At 32.7% G+C, this 14,784-nt stretch overlaps 1 protein-coding gene and 1 long non-coding RNA gene across 3 annotated transcripts in view; one reads left to right on the top strand and one right to left on the bottom strand.

Moving 5' to 3' along the window:
• Window positions 1–9,658, top strand: part of nmnat3 (nicotinamide nucleotide adenylyltransferase 3) — a 30,088-nt gene extending 20,430 nt beyond the window's left edge. For both annotated transcript variants that reach the window (XM_056479145.1, XM_056479154.1), the window contains one exon: window positions 9,105–9,658. In XM_056479145.1, the coding sequence (XP_056335120.1) occupies window positions 9,105–9,499 (395 nt within the window). In that variant the 3' untranslated portion in view covers window positions 9,500–9,658. The remainder of the gene's footprint in view (window positions 1–9,104) is intronic.
• LOC130246309 (uncharacterized) lies at window positions 3,264–4,397 on the bottom strand. The gene is made up of 3 exons (XR_008839427.1): window positions 4,283–4,397; window positions 3,586–3,652; window positions 3,264–3,333 (listed from the first exon to the last, which is right to left on the bottom strand). It is a non-coding gene; the product is annotated as an uncharacterized LOC130246309 (long non-coding RNA).
• Window positions 9,659–14,784: the final 5,126 nt, after the last annotated feature.

The following is a 14,784-nucleotide window of genomic DNA, read 5'->3' as shown; positions in this document are numbered from 1 at the left end:
AGTAAATTAAAAAGTAGTTAACCTTAGAAGTTATGAAAACAAAAGAAATTCACAATATTCCCAGAGCCATTTTTTTCACTTATCAAGACATATACACAAAAGATATGCAGAACATTTCTGAATAACAAAAGGAAACATCAATAAAGTTAGGAATTGTCTTAATTTATATAAAAGGATTTTTTTTTCACTGCTTGCAGAGTGCCCGTATACATCAATAAAGGCAAAATCCATAGAATGTAAACCTCTCAAATATCTGAGCACAAGCAGAAATAAGACAACACAAAAGCTGTCTGAAACCACTCCCTCCTTAATGCACCCCACATATTTTCCCACTCATTCACACAGATAATGCACTATAATTTTGAGTGTAGTGCATTTGCGATAGTTATTTTATTCAGGTTGTAGTTATTAGCTTTTTTTTTTAATTAACCATTAGTTGATTAAAAACACAATAAATAAAGAGAAAATTAAATGAGTTAAAAATTTAAATCAACTATGCATGAAGGTCAAATATTGTTTTTGGACAATTTAAGTGGCCTTTGAAATACAGAAATTAATATTACAGGGCTCAACAATAAGTTTTTACAATAATACAATGTAAAAACATGTATATACAGTACTTAATAAGTGCATTGTACCATATTATTAATTTAACTTTAAGTACTGTGGTTAAGGTGCCTTAATATAAAGTTGGTCTTGTTTTTTAAAATATATAAAATGAAAGTAAAGCAGTCTGTCAAGTTTACGTTATTTTGCGAATTGTTTTCTACTTTGATGAAAATATATATTACAAACTCGATTAATGTAACCATTTTGAAGAAAATGCCATGTTTTACTGTAGTTTTTAGAGCTAGGGTGCAGCTATTTTGGAATGTCGCTGTGTCACCGGGTTGGTTCCATTCCCTCAACTGAACTGATGTCGTGGAAGTAATGGACTGAACATGAAGACTGAAAAGCCTAATTTAACACAATGCTAGAAGTTGTGGACATGTATCGCAGAGCTGGTACAAATACAAGGAACACACTTGTGTTTAAAATCTAATTTTTTTTAAAATGTTTACTATTTTTCTTTTTTTTTTTTTAAATACTGTTCATTTGATGTGCTTTGGTCTACTCTCTCACACTGGTGCAGCGCTGCCTGGCACGGTGATTTACATTCAGACTAATGCAACGATTCAATAATCTTTCAACATTAAATATGAAGCACGAAAAAACCTGTGATGTGAAAAACGGCACCGATCTTAGTTTGGTTTGAACATGAACAGAAGTGAGGGGCTATATAGTGAAAAGTGAAAGTACCCGCCTCCGTTACGTCAGGTACCAGATCTTGTTAAAGACATTGAGGGCAGTCAGGCATCGTAAAACAGAGAGTGGACCAAAGCACATCAATTGATCGATAATAAAAGAAAAATTTAAAAATGTATTTTTATGTTTCGGACATACAGTTGAAGTCAGAATTATTAGCTCCATTGAATTATTAGCACCCTTGTTTATTTTTTTCCCTAATTTCCAATTTTTTTTAACACATTTCTAAACATAATAGTTTTAATAACTCATTTCTAATAACTGTTTTATTTTATCTTTGCCATGATGACAGTAAATAATATTTTACTAGATATTTTTCAGAACACTAGTATTCAGCTTAAAGTGACATTTAAAGGCTTAACTAGGTTAATTAGGTTAACTAGGCAGGTTAGGGTAATTAGGCAAGTTACTGGCTAATAATTTTGACCTTAAAATGGCTTTAAAAAAATTAAAAACAGCTTTTATTCTAGCTGAAATAAAACAAATAAAACTTTCTCCAGAAGAAAAAATAGTATCAGACATACTGTGAAAATTTCCTTCCTCTGCTAAACATCATTTGGAAAATATTTTAAAAAAAGAAAAAAAAAATTCAAAGGGGGGTTAATAACTCTGACTTTAACTGTAAATGTAATGCTTGTATTTGCACCAGCTCTGTGATGCACATCCAAAACTTCATGCATTGTGTTAAATTAGGCTTTCCAGTGTCCGTGTTCAGTCCATTACTTCCACTGTTTCTGTTCAGCTGAGGGAACGGAACCAACCTTGTGATGTCAGACAGTGATATTCCAAAATAGCTGCACCCTAGCTCTAAAAATATAAACTATTGAAAAACATGCTCTTTTCTTCAATAATGGTTACATTAATCGAGTTTGTTTATTATATTTTCACTAAACTGGGCATCAATTTACAAATGAATGTAAACTTGACTGAGTGCTTCATTTCCACTTTAAAGGGACAGTTCACCCAAAAAATTTAATTCTGTCATCATTTACTCAACCTTCACTTGTTCCAATCCTGTTTAAGTTTCTTTCATCTGTTAAACTGAAAACAGAAAACCTATAACCACAATCCATACTTTTGTTATACTGGTTATAATTTATTTTTAACGGTTAAAAATGCTCAGCTTTAATCAAAATATAATGTTTTGCGCTCAACTAAAGAAAGAAAATCAAACAGGTTTGGAACATATTAGAGGTGGGTAAATGATGACAAAATTTTTATTTACTTTAAACCATGTTTATTTGTGAGGTGGTATTAACTAACTCACTACTTTGTAAAAAAACTTTAATTTGGTGGACACTTTATAAATATTATTTTAATTGAACAACTATTAATTTTAAATGTATTACCCAAGCATTATGTTGCTTTATCTAATAATAAATGTAATTTAATTAAATTCAAGTTCACATACTGTAGTTATTTTGCTTTAGTCAGGTTTCAGTAAGACATTAAGATTAGGATTATTAGTGCATTAAGATTGTTGTCTGTTCATTTACAATACGTGCTTTAGGTGCAAGTGGCCTGACGTTTAGAAGACCGAACTTAAAAAAAAAAAAAAGTATTTTCACTTATTTACCATTTTTCTGGTTTGATTTTTAATAGATTTTTTTCTAGAACACATAGTAAATTAAATTCTTGATCTAATAATACGAGGAACAGACAGTTTCTATGAAGTTAGCCAGATATGCATTACTGTGAATAAAGTGGGACGAGCAAAATTCTACATGACTAAAATGTGGATTTTCACTAACTAGTCAAAGCATCCTGAAGATGTTGTCCGACAGGAATTCAGCTCCAGTACTGCTGTGGTGTAGCCCATCAGCATGGGCAAGCCTAGGACGATCCTAGAAAAGATTCCAATTGTTAATAAAGAGCAAATTCTTCACACCATGTTAATAGCCATTCATTCAGAGCAAAAAGTCTGCTGAACCTTTCATGTCCACAGCATTAAGTAGAAAGCTGTCCAGAAATGATGATCTGCATTGCAAGTGAAGTGCATCGGACCGTTTTAACCTGGCCCTCTGCTACCTGGATTTGATACAGCAAACTTTAAATTTCTAGTCTATATCTGTCACAATGATTTACACCTAATATGAATACATCAGAAACAAGCAAATGAGAAAATAAGTGAGTGATTTTAAACACTTAAAAGGTTAAAAGTTTAATGTCATTAGTTCAGTGTTACCCAGCTGGATAATGATTATCAAATAATATTGTTTGTTAAATGAAGTATTTTTACATTTATTTCCAATTCAGTTAGTTACTTAAAAAAATACTTACATTTGAGGTGACTCAAACGGCTGTTTGAGAGAGAATACTGAACAATTTCAGGGTTTATGTGGATGTTCTGAGAAGGAAAAAGGCAGGCTTTATGTACATTATTTGTGTGAATGAATAAAAAATATATTGAAGTACATAACTTAGACACAATTTGTCACACAGGTAACTTTAAGAAACGCAAATAATAACAAAAGCGTAATATTACTCACAAACAATAAAAGGAAAGAATATTAGATAGCATCGCGGCTAGAAAATAATATAAGCAACCCTGCTCAAGACACTTGCTACACACTGTTTATGTAAGGGAAGACAATAAATAAATAAATATATTTGTGGGTAAAGCCGTCTAATAAGTACGAATGTATAACGTTATCTGTTTAATTTGAAATTAACGGTCGCTTGCAATGGCTTTCATGGAAGCTTCGTGTTCAATGACAATAAAATATTTCGACATAAATCAATATTTTACATCAAATTATTTATATTTGTGTGAGGTAGACGTGTAATTTGAGTGATTATGTATATCCAGCCGATTGTTATTATCGCAAAATAATAACGTTTACCCAAACTTATACAACAGCAATCGCTTCGCGAGACGTTCCTAAAACAGGTTACACGACATAATGATGCGTGTAAGTGTAGATATTTGTGTGCAAATCGTATCTAATTTGTATATTTATTTTGCCAACTTACTCACCTTCCGTGTGTTAGAGATGACAGCCGTCATGAAATGGAGGAAAGGAGCCGTTACAACTCGCTATTTGAAAACGCTCCTGCGACCTGCGCGTGCACGATGATGCGCGTCCGCGTCATGTTTATATTATTTTGTTAGTTCCGGTTAATTTTTATTTATTTATTTTGGCAACACAATTAATTCCATTCCATTAATCCAAGAAACAGATGAAAAAAAAACATTTAATTCAGAAAAATAAAAATGTACAAAATACTGCATTCATTAGCAAGTTATCTTTGTTAGTTTATCAAAACAAACTGGAGGAATACTTTTTATCAATAACCCAGAGCCCATAGCCTATATACTTAAGTTTAGTTATATTTTAAATATTTTTAATGAGTGGATTTTTGAAGAACTGTGCTATAATAGTTCTATTTTTATAAAAATAACAACAATAATAATAGCTTAATATTTATTATTATTATTGTTAATATTATTATCGCAGCAGTTGTTGTTGTTATTATTATTGTTTTAAATGACAGACAAATTGACAGAAAATTGAATTAGCCCCCTATAATAATTATCATTTTCATAATTGTACAAGCCTGTGCATGTTTTTGTCTCTCTTTTTCCCTCTGTTGTGGCTCATTTGTATTTTGTTCTCCAAAATTACTTTTACATTTTCACATATTTTCACAATTTCCCAGTCAGTCTCCTAACTGCAATCAAGTCAACATTTAGACTCTTATCAATGATATACTTATGTGTTCACAGTGAGTGCCACACAAAAAAGAAAAACAAACACCAAATTTCATATCATTCTAAAAGCACAAATAACTAAGTAAATATTAAGTAAATTAACATCCATCTCATTTTCTGGTCTCCACAATTGTCTATTTAATTATAACAAAAAAAAAATCTTTTGGTTCCTTTAAGTGCTAGCTTTTAGAGGAGAGATCCACCAGGAACCATTATATAAGTTTATAGATCTTTCAGTAACTCTTTTTTGAAAATTGAGTTCCTCCAATAACTTTTAAAGTGCTTCGAGGTCTTAGTGTAAGGAAACAGTGACTCCAGAACCTTAGTATTGACAAAAAAGTGCTTGTAGGATCCCAGTTACTGCAAAAGGGTCCTGCAAGCACTGCAAAGACTGTCAGTGGTTCCTCAAGGAACCCCTTTTTGAGAGAAAGAGCTTTGAGGCACTTAAAATACATGTTGAAGTTCCTTGAGTACTCAACAGAGTACTTGAAGCACCTTTACTTTTTACAGTGTAGACTTCCATTCATACGCATGCGAATGTGGCAGACTGGAAACGCAAGCTTGTGCAAGTTTCACTTGTCGCTGCATTGGAAAGTTCAAGCTTTGTCAACTCTGACCTGCAAAATCGCATCACATAATTGCGTGAGACCAATAGAAAATCAAAACATGACCTCTCTGGACAGTAATTTTTAACATGCAGCAATCGCTCAAGTTTTTAACGTCTAATCATTTTGTTTAATCCTGTCCCTTTTCGCAGCGCCGTACGACAGATTTTCTCATGCTCAAATTCTAATGTGACCGCAGCTTTACCTGTATGTTTCAAACAAGCCTGAAGGACTCAATTAGTTTGGAGTGTTTAATTAGAGTTAGAACTAAACTAACAGGTTTGACACCTAATATGACACATTTTACACAGTAAAGGTCCTGGTAAACTTCAAAGAAGTTTTTTTTTGTTATTTGTTTTTTGTTAATTTGTTAAGTTTGAAAAGGCTGAGTGATCGTATACTGTTTTTGAACACTCTAACACCCCTGTGCTGCAGTAGGCAGGGTTGTAAAGGTTGCTCACGTGTACCCGTAAACACAACAGTAGCAGCTACGTGAGAAGAATAAAAAGTTTCATAAACATCTGGTAAACAGCCTTCAAGAAGAGAAGTGACAAATCCCTTTCTATTTGCCATGGACAGACACATAATTGTGCCTCCAGTGTGCGCAAACTCATAGAAAATCTGGCGCAACAATGTCGGCTTTTTGTCTTTTCTAAGTCTTTGAAATCTCTTCATGAGCGCTCGTATAGGTGTGGATATATCTGTACCAGCTGTGCTACTCAACTCAACTCAACTGTCTGACGCCCTGTGGAATGTTAAATGAATCTGGGGGAAGGTATTGCAAGTCAAAGGCGGCGGCGTTCCAGAACACACCCACCGATCGCCATGGAACAATGGTAGCTCAAAGGTGTTTACCTTTAAAACAAAAGTTTGCTTTGGTGAGCTGTTTTGAACTGCCAAAACAAACTAAAAAAAGACAGATTTTGTTAAAAAGTTTTGCTTTTCTATTTAGTTTGAAGTATACCTTAATACTGGTAATTTGTGATTAAAATACATGTAAAATAAATGACTTGCATTGTTCACATACAGCAAAATTCCAGCAATTTACTGGTAGTTACAACTTCTCATTCCATAAATTTTGAAAATTTCCAGCCTCTTCACGCATTATATTTTCTTGGCAATTAACCAGCAACTTGTAAAGTCTAAAGTCACAAACTGTCTGTGTACATACTACTGTAGATTTGAATGTAAAAGTATGTCATATAGTAAGAGTATGGGTAGTATGAAGGAAATTCAGATGTACTACATCTGCCATATTGTCATTACCACGTGACCTACCTGTGTCAGAGCCGCTGCTCCACATCCATTCATAAATTCTCTCCCATGGCCTCATGGGATAGAAGTGTTCAGTATCTCAGCACAAAAAGTAGGTCATCCTGGTGCTTCTCAGCTATTGTTTTAGCAATACAATGAATTTGGCCATAATGCTCGACTCACTGTTTCCTTATGGAATATACTGTAGTAGGGAACTGAATGATTTTTTAACTGAATTCCTAAATCAAGAAACATTTTCTAGACAAGCAAAACGTATTTTCTTGTTTTAAGAAATAGTTTTTCCTTAAACAAGCAAAATAAACTGTTAATGGGATAAGCAAAATAATTATATGTCAAAATTGAAAATAAAAAAAAAAAATTATTTTGCTTACTCCAATGGCAGATTATTGTGCTTGTTTTAAGTAAAAACTCACTTAATTTTGGCATATTTTTACTTAAAAAAAAGACTATATTTTTTGCTTTTCTAGAAAATGCTTTTTTATTATGCTTTTTTGTTTAAATTTTTTATATATTTGGACTAGAAACAAGACAAAAACAATTTAAGTAAGACGCATTTTTTTGCAGTGTAGGGTTCGGGTTAGACCCTTCCGCTAATCATAATTGACTCTAAAAAAATCTATAAGGGCGGTTTAATCCAAGTTAAAGACATTAAATAAGACTTTCAATGGAGGTGAAAATTATTTTAAAAACATATATTTCTTTGAAATGTCCTTTAAAGCCTTTTAACAAATGTTTTCAACTGTAAATCATTTTCAAACATTTAAACCAGTCATGAATTAGGATCATAATAATGAAATTTTACAGCACAGTTACTGCAAATTTTGACCTTAGCGCCTCTTTTTTACATTAAGATTTTTTGAGGTTAAATTCAGATTTAAGCTAATAACAAGAAATACTGTTACGATACTGTTGTTGAAATATCTGCATAGCTATGACTGGAATTATCTTACAATGCCTGATAATTATAAATAAATAAATAAATAAATAAATAAATAAATAAATAAATAAATAAATAAATAAATAAATAAATAAATAAAGCATAAGAATTGCATTGCTTTACTAAACAGGCTTTAAATGCCAGAAGGCATCATAAACTGCGTCATATTATTTAGCATATTCTAGCATTTTACAGAAAAAAATCTGATCTCATGTTTTAAAACCAAAATATACACACTTCACAACCCCTGTATTCTGTTGGGGATGTTTTCATCCACTATGGGGTGATTTTGAGTCTTATTTGGCCACAACTTTCTCTGCGTTTCAGCAAAATGGAATGATTTTTAGTGACAAACCTTATTTTGACACATATTTTGGGGGAAATACTTTGAAATTTTTCAAAAACTCAACAATACTCTTTGGGCAAATTTATGTTGGGGGCTGTTTTTGCCCCATTGACTTCCATTATAATAACATAATCACTTACAGTATCTTTATGTCTGAGAAAATCTAAATAAGCACCCCATCTCGCAGAACATAGTAATGTAGTAAGTGTATTTATTATTAATTAATTAATTTTATTTTTTAATATTAAGTGTTTTACTCCATACAGCTCCATATAAGAATCAGAAACTTTTTTGCACAGGCCAAAAAAGGGCTAAATCTAAAGGGCTAATTGTGCATACTGATGATCATTTACCTTTTTCCAACTAGGAAAATCACTAACTGTCAGGGAAGCATAACGAAAGGTAGTAAATTTGAACAATACAAGGGTTAAAACGTAAAAAAGCAAAATAGGACCCCGTTACTTTAACCTTGTGTTACTGTTCAAGTTTGCTGCCCTTTCGATATATTCGAGTCTGTCTTTGCACCTGTTTTTTGACTTCCATTCTAATGACATTTTTTTGTCATCATTCTAATGACATCACAAAGCTATGACACCAAATAATCAATCATTCTTGATTGTTGGTGGTTTTCCCTGTTGGGAAGAGGTAAAATGTGTATTTTTTCTGTTAACAAAGTAAGGGTGGTAAATTTACCCAGAGTGGATTGTTGAAATGCTTTACAATTTCAAAGCTTTCCCCCAAAATATGTATCAAAATAAGGTTTGTCACCTCTCACCAAAAATCATTCCATTTGCTGAAACAAAGAGAAAGTTGTGGCCAAATTAAGACTCAAAATGGATGAAAACATCCCCAACAGTGCACAAAGGTTAAGGACTCATATTCCCTTGCAATACACAACCAGTAATCTTACTGTTTTTCCTTCAGATGTTCCTCAGTTGAAGCTGCTGTGCGGAGCTGATTTCATGGACTCGTTTAAAGCGCCTGGTCTGTGGACGCATGAGCACATTGAGGAGGTTGTGGGCCACTTTGGACTGGTCTGTGTAAGCCGTGGCAGCCTTCAGCCTGATCGCGCTATACATGAGTCTGATTTGTTGTCCAAGCACCGGCGGAGCATTTTCCTGGTTCGGGAGTGGGTTCACAATGAGATCAGCGCCACGGAGATCCGTCGAGCTCTGCGGAGAGGTCACAGTGTTAAATATCTGTTGCCAGACTCGGTCATTGAGTACATAAAAGAGCACAAGCTTTATACCCAAGACAGCGAGATGAAAAACAAAGACATTAAACTACGACCTCTCACCAAGCAAGCGATACAAGACTGATCTATTGGGAGGTCATAGACTACTGTAGTGTTGATTGCAGGTAATGGTGAAATGTGTTGTCAAAACGTAAAACTTTTTGTTTTTAGTGTTAATTTAGAAGATGCAAACACTATGGAAGCTTATTTCTGTCATGGAATTAAAAAAAATCTATCCCATGCACTTAAATCTAAAAAGGTAATTGTGTTTTTGTTATTATTATTATTAATTATTTTATTTATTACATAATTTAGATTTATCAGGGTGTCCATGGGGTCTTAAAATGTCTTAAATTTCAAAAACAAAATTTTAGGCCTTAAAAAGTCTTAAATTCAACAAAATATTGTGTTGTAGGTCTTAAATCATTTTAAACAGGTCTTAATTTGGTCACACTTTATTTTGATGGTCCGTTTGTTGAATTTAAGTTACATTGCATCTACATGCTAAGTAATTCTCATTAGATTATAAGTAGACTGTTAGGTTGGAGTTAGGGTTAGTGTAAGTTGACATGTACTTGCAAAGTTTCTTATAGTCAGTTAAATGTCTGTTTAGCTGCAGTATCAAGAGATATTAAGCAGACAGTCTACTAATACTCAAATGGACCATCAAAATAAAGTGTTACCCTCAATTTTCCTATGTCCAAGTAAAGCTACCCAAATCTGGCCAACACCCAATCACCTATAATCTATCTTTTTTATATTTAACTTTTTTATTGCAAATATGTACAATTCACAACAGCTGTTAGACATTTTATTGCCAAATGCCCTAATCAGGGAAAGAAAGCTAAAGCAACACATCCCTTTTCATGATCTTCCATTAATACAAAAGCTATTTACAGAAGTAATCAGGCTATTAGAAATAACCCTTAGTGTTTAGCTCTGTATAAGTCTGAAATTTCATGCATAATGTTCTCAAAAGGGTCTTAAAATGTCTTAAATTTAATTTGAAGAAACCTGCAGAAACCCTGTTTATGTCCCCCACACAGTTTGTCTGACAATTGCATGTTGAGTGTAAATCTGACAATTTTGACTGTTTCTTAGATTTTCTTTTTCATTTGTTTCTCACAATTTGAGTTTTTAGCCCACAATACAATACAAATGGAAGTTTGTCCTTAACATTTAAAAAAAAACTAAAAAGCTAAAGATTTATTAACTAAAATTAGAAAACTTAAACTAAAAACGGATGTTTTTCCTAAATTGTTATACAATTTAAAATTGCAAGATTATGTTCTCTATTACGACTTTTTCTTATAAGTTTACAGCTCAGAATTTAATTGCATTTCTAACTAAAAAACAGAACAATGAGAAAATCTCCCATTTGCATGTTATAAACTTTTAGCAGTAAGTTTAGACCTTTCAGTTCTGGCCTTTTTGTGTATAGTAAAAAATAAATTCAACTCAGTTTATTTTTTGTGCTTGTTTCTGCTAATGGATAAAAAGTATTTCTCAAAATTGTTATTAAAATGAGCAATCATTAAATATTTTTAAAATTATGATTTGCTGTACACACAAACACATACTGTAGATTCCCCACACATACAGTTAAAGAATTATTAGCCCCCTGTATATTTTCCCCCAATTTCTATTAAACGGAAAGAAGACACATTTCTAAACATAGTTTTAACAACTAATTTCTAATGACTGATTCTTTTATCTTTGCCTTGATGTACTAGGCCTGTCATGATATCTGTTTTTTTGTTGTATGATATAATGCACCAAAATATATTGCGATAAACGATATATTGTCATTTTAAGACCATTTTATGCCAGAATGACAGTATAATAGCATCATAATGCAAGTACACTCTTCCAAAGAACACATAATATTTTATTCTTAGGAATATTTAATGTAATTTTAGTCATTTTAACAATTTAATAATGATGCATTGGAATCAAAATGTCAATGTATCTTAAACAAATAAATAATAACAAATCTTAACAAAAACAGTGCAACAGTGTAACTGCAATATCTGCTACCAGATCTATTTTCAGTTGTCAGACACCCACATGTAAACATATATTTTAGTAATTTACAGTAAATAAAAAAGTGTTTTTTTACCAAACTGACACTTGGCACCTCCAATAGAGATAGAGAGCTTGCGCAATCAGCTAAAATGTTGCTAGAATAATTATTTATGTATAAGAGATTTACACTACCTGACAAAAGTCTTGTTGTCTATGCAAGTTTTAGGAACAACAAATAATAACTTGACTTCCAGTTGATCATTTGGTATCAGAAGTGGCTTATATGAAAGGCAAAGGCCTCTAGATTACACTTATTTTGCCAAAATAAAACATGATCATGCCTTGACTTTTTTTTAAATTATTTAATTAGGACAGTAAGGTCTGACTTTGCTTAGACAAAAGTCGTGTCACTTAACAGAAAAAATTTACAATATAAAATATAAAGTCATGGTGCAGTGGAACAAGAAATAATATTGTGTATGACTCGCATGAGCTCGGACGACTGCATCCATACATCTCTGCAATGACTCAAATAACTTCTTAATGATGTCAAATAAAAAGAAAATGGCAAAGAAAGCATTCTTGCAGGACTCCCAGAGTTCATTAAGATTCTTTGGATTCATCTTCAATGCCTCCTCCTTCATCTTATATCAGACATGCTCAATAATGTGCAAATCTGGTCACTGGGCTGGCCAATCCTGAAGCACCTTTACCTTCTTTGCTTTCAGGAACTTTGTTGTGGAGGCTGAAGTATGAGAAGGAGCGCTATCCTGCTGAGGAATTTGCCCTTTCCTGTGGTTTGTTACGTAATAGGCAGCACAAATATCTTGTTACCTCCGGCTGTTGATGTTGCGATCCACTCTGAAGATCTCTCCTACGCCCCCATACTGAATGTGACCCCAAACCATGATTTTTCTTCACCAAACTTGACTGATTTCTGTGAGAATCTTAGGTCCATGCGAGTTCCTATAGGTCTTCTGCAGTATTTGTGATGATTGAGATGCAGTTCAACAGATGATTCATCTGAAAAATCTACCTTCTGCCCCTTTTCCAAATGATCAACTAGAAGTCAAGTTATTATTTGTTGCTCTTACAACTGGGATCGATGACAAGGCTTTTGTCAGGTAGCGTATATTTCATTACTAAAAATGATTGAGGTCATGTCCAAGTGTTGTGCGATAAGATTATTGTGACAGGCCTAGACGGAACATAATATTTTACAAGATATTTTAGATACTAGTATTCAGCTTCAAGTGCAATTTAAAGGTTAATTAGGTAAACTAGGCAAGTTATTGTAATTAGGCAAGTCATTGTATAACAGTGGGTTGTTCTGTAGACAATGGAATAAAATATTGCTTAAGAGGGCTAATAATAAGAAAAAATATTACAGGAAATACTGTAAAAAAATTCCTTGCTCTGTTAAATATTATTTGGGAAATATTTTAAAAAGAAAAATAAATCATAGGATGGCTAATAATTTTAACTTCAACTGTACTGTATATACTGCACCATGTACACGATCTCACATTTATTTTCTCACAATTGTACATTTAAATATACCATTGCAATTAAAATTGTGTATTTCTGAATTCAAAATCAGACAAAAAACAATGTCAGAATTATAAGAAACATTACAATTACCTTTTCTAATTCACAATGTAAATGAGTTTCCATAGAAAGCAGCTTTAGGAGAGTGTATATTTTCTCTTGTACAAAGTGAACATTATCCATGAGCGCGGTTTCCTAGTGTAATGTGTGGAGAGGGATTTAGGAATTTATCCAGTCTCTGCAAGAGCAAGATTTTGCCAGATCACTACAGAGCTGTAGGTCTGTGTTCGACAGGTCTGGGATTTGTTGACTTTTGCTGAATGTCACAAGGAAGATAAATAACAGAGCCTTTACACTTTTGGAGAGCAAACATTGCTTCCTCCATTTCCATTTTGCAGAGAAGGCGTCATTCATGTTGTCAGATCCCTACATCAAGTTTTTGTCGTTGGAGGAAAAACAGTTTCTGACAAAATAAAATAGAAGAATGTAGCTTTAGATTATTATTTTTTTCTTTGTATCACTGACTGCGAGTTTCGGCTTTAGTTGCTTTAAGGGTGGGCTTTGTAATATTGAAGCCCTCCTGCTGACAGTCTTTGTGTGTGGAGTTCTGCTTTTAAAAGAATTCCTTTATTCGTTCTGTCTCAAAAAAAAAAAAAAAAGCCGGAGGAATTCATTCAACACAAGCAGTCCTTCTCTACTGGCTATAGTGTTTTGCACAGAATGACCATGTGTGGCCATTCTAAGCATCAGACACACTAACTAGCAAATGAAATGAGTGACAATTCAATTTCATCTTCAGTTCAAGCACAAAATATACATTTTTATACAGTGTGTGAACAACAAATAGATGTATAGTGTTACAGTCTACTGGAATGTACTGTAAAACCTTTATCACTACAGAGAGGAAAGGAATTTGTTTGTTTGTGTGTGAGAGAATCTAAGATACTGTAAGAACTGACATTACATTTATTTTGTTAATGATATTAAAATCTTAAAACATTTTCAGTTGTTTTTTTATGTAAGAATTCACAAAAATTACAAGTTGTATGTTCAAGTTTGTATGAATATGGCATGTGTTGTCAAACAAGGTATTTTTTATATTTCATTTTAAAACAAATAAAAAGCTTTGTGAAAATTAACCACGGTTTTGAAACAAATAAAAAAATGTAGGCACAGATTAACCATGGTTTTGCAATACACTAATCATAGTTTACAACCATGGTGTTTGTCGTAAAACTCTGGTCATACACATATACACAAAAAAAACATGATTGTTATCATTTTGCTTTAATAAAGACCATAGCCACAGGCCTGTAGTCAGCCTGGTGAAAGGGTGGTTCTTTTTTTCCTCAAAAAGTAGACCTTTTTCTGGTTGTAGGCCTCATTTAGGCTACTATTTAATTATGATATTAAATATGATTTAAATACTGCATTTGTGACATTTTAAGCACTATTTTAGCTGAAATAGATTGTCGGATGGTAATCATAACCAAAAAAGTACATTTGAAAATTCATGGATGACAACAATAGCTAAAATAGTACTCAAAATAATTTTAATTTCAGTTGCTTTTGGTACGTCACACCTTTTCATTGGTAAGTTTTTGTTCCAAGATTTAGAATAGAAGTTACTTGTAAAATATTTTCTCTTTTTAAAAACAATAAAAAAGATTATGTTAGATATATGATCACTTGTCAGATTGTATGTTTTCTTGCACAGCTGGAAGTTGGACTCTTGAAAAATAATTGTGTACATAGGCAAAAACGAGATGACAGAAGATTCCACTTGTTCTTAAAAGC

This window comes from Danio aesculapii, chromosome 2 (assembly GCF_903798145.1).
Source record: "Danio aesculapii chromosome 2, fDanAes4.1, whole genome shotgun sequence".
Taxonomy (NCBI): Eukaryota; Metazoa; Chordata; class Actinopteri; order Cypriniformes; family Danionidae; genus Danio; species Danio aesculapii.
This window is presented reverse-complemented; position numbering and strand designations above follow the sequence as displayed.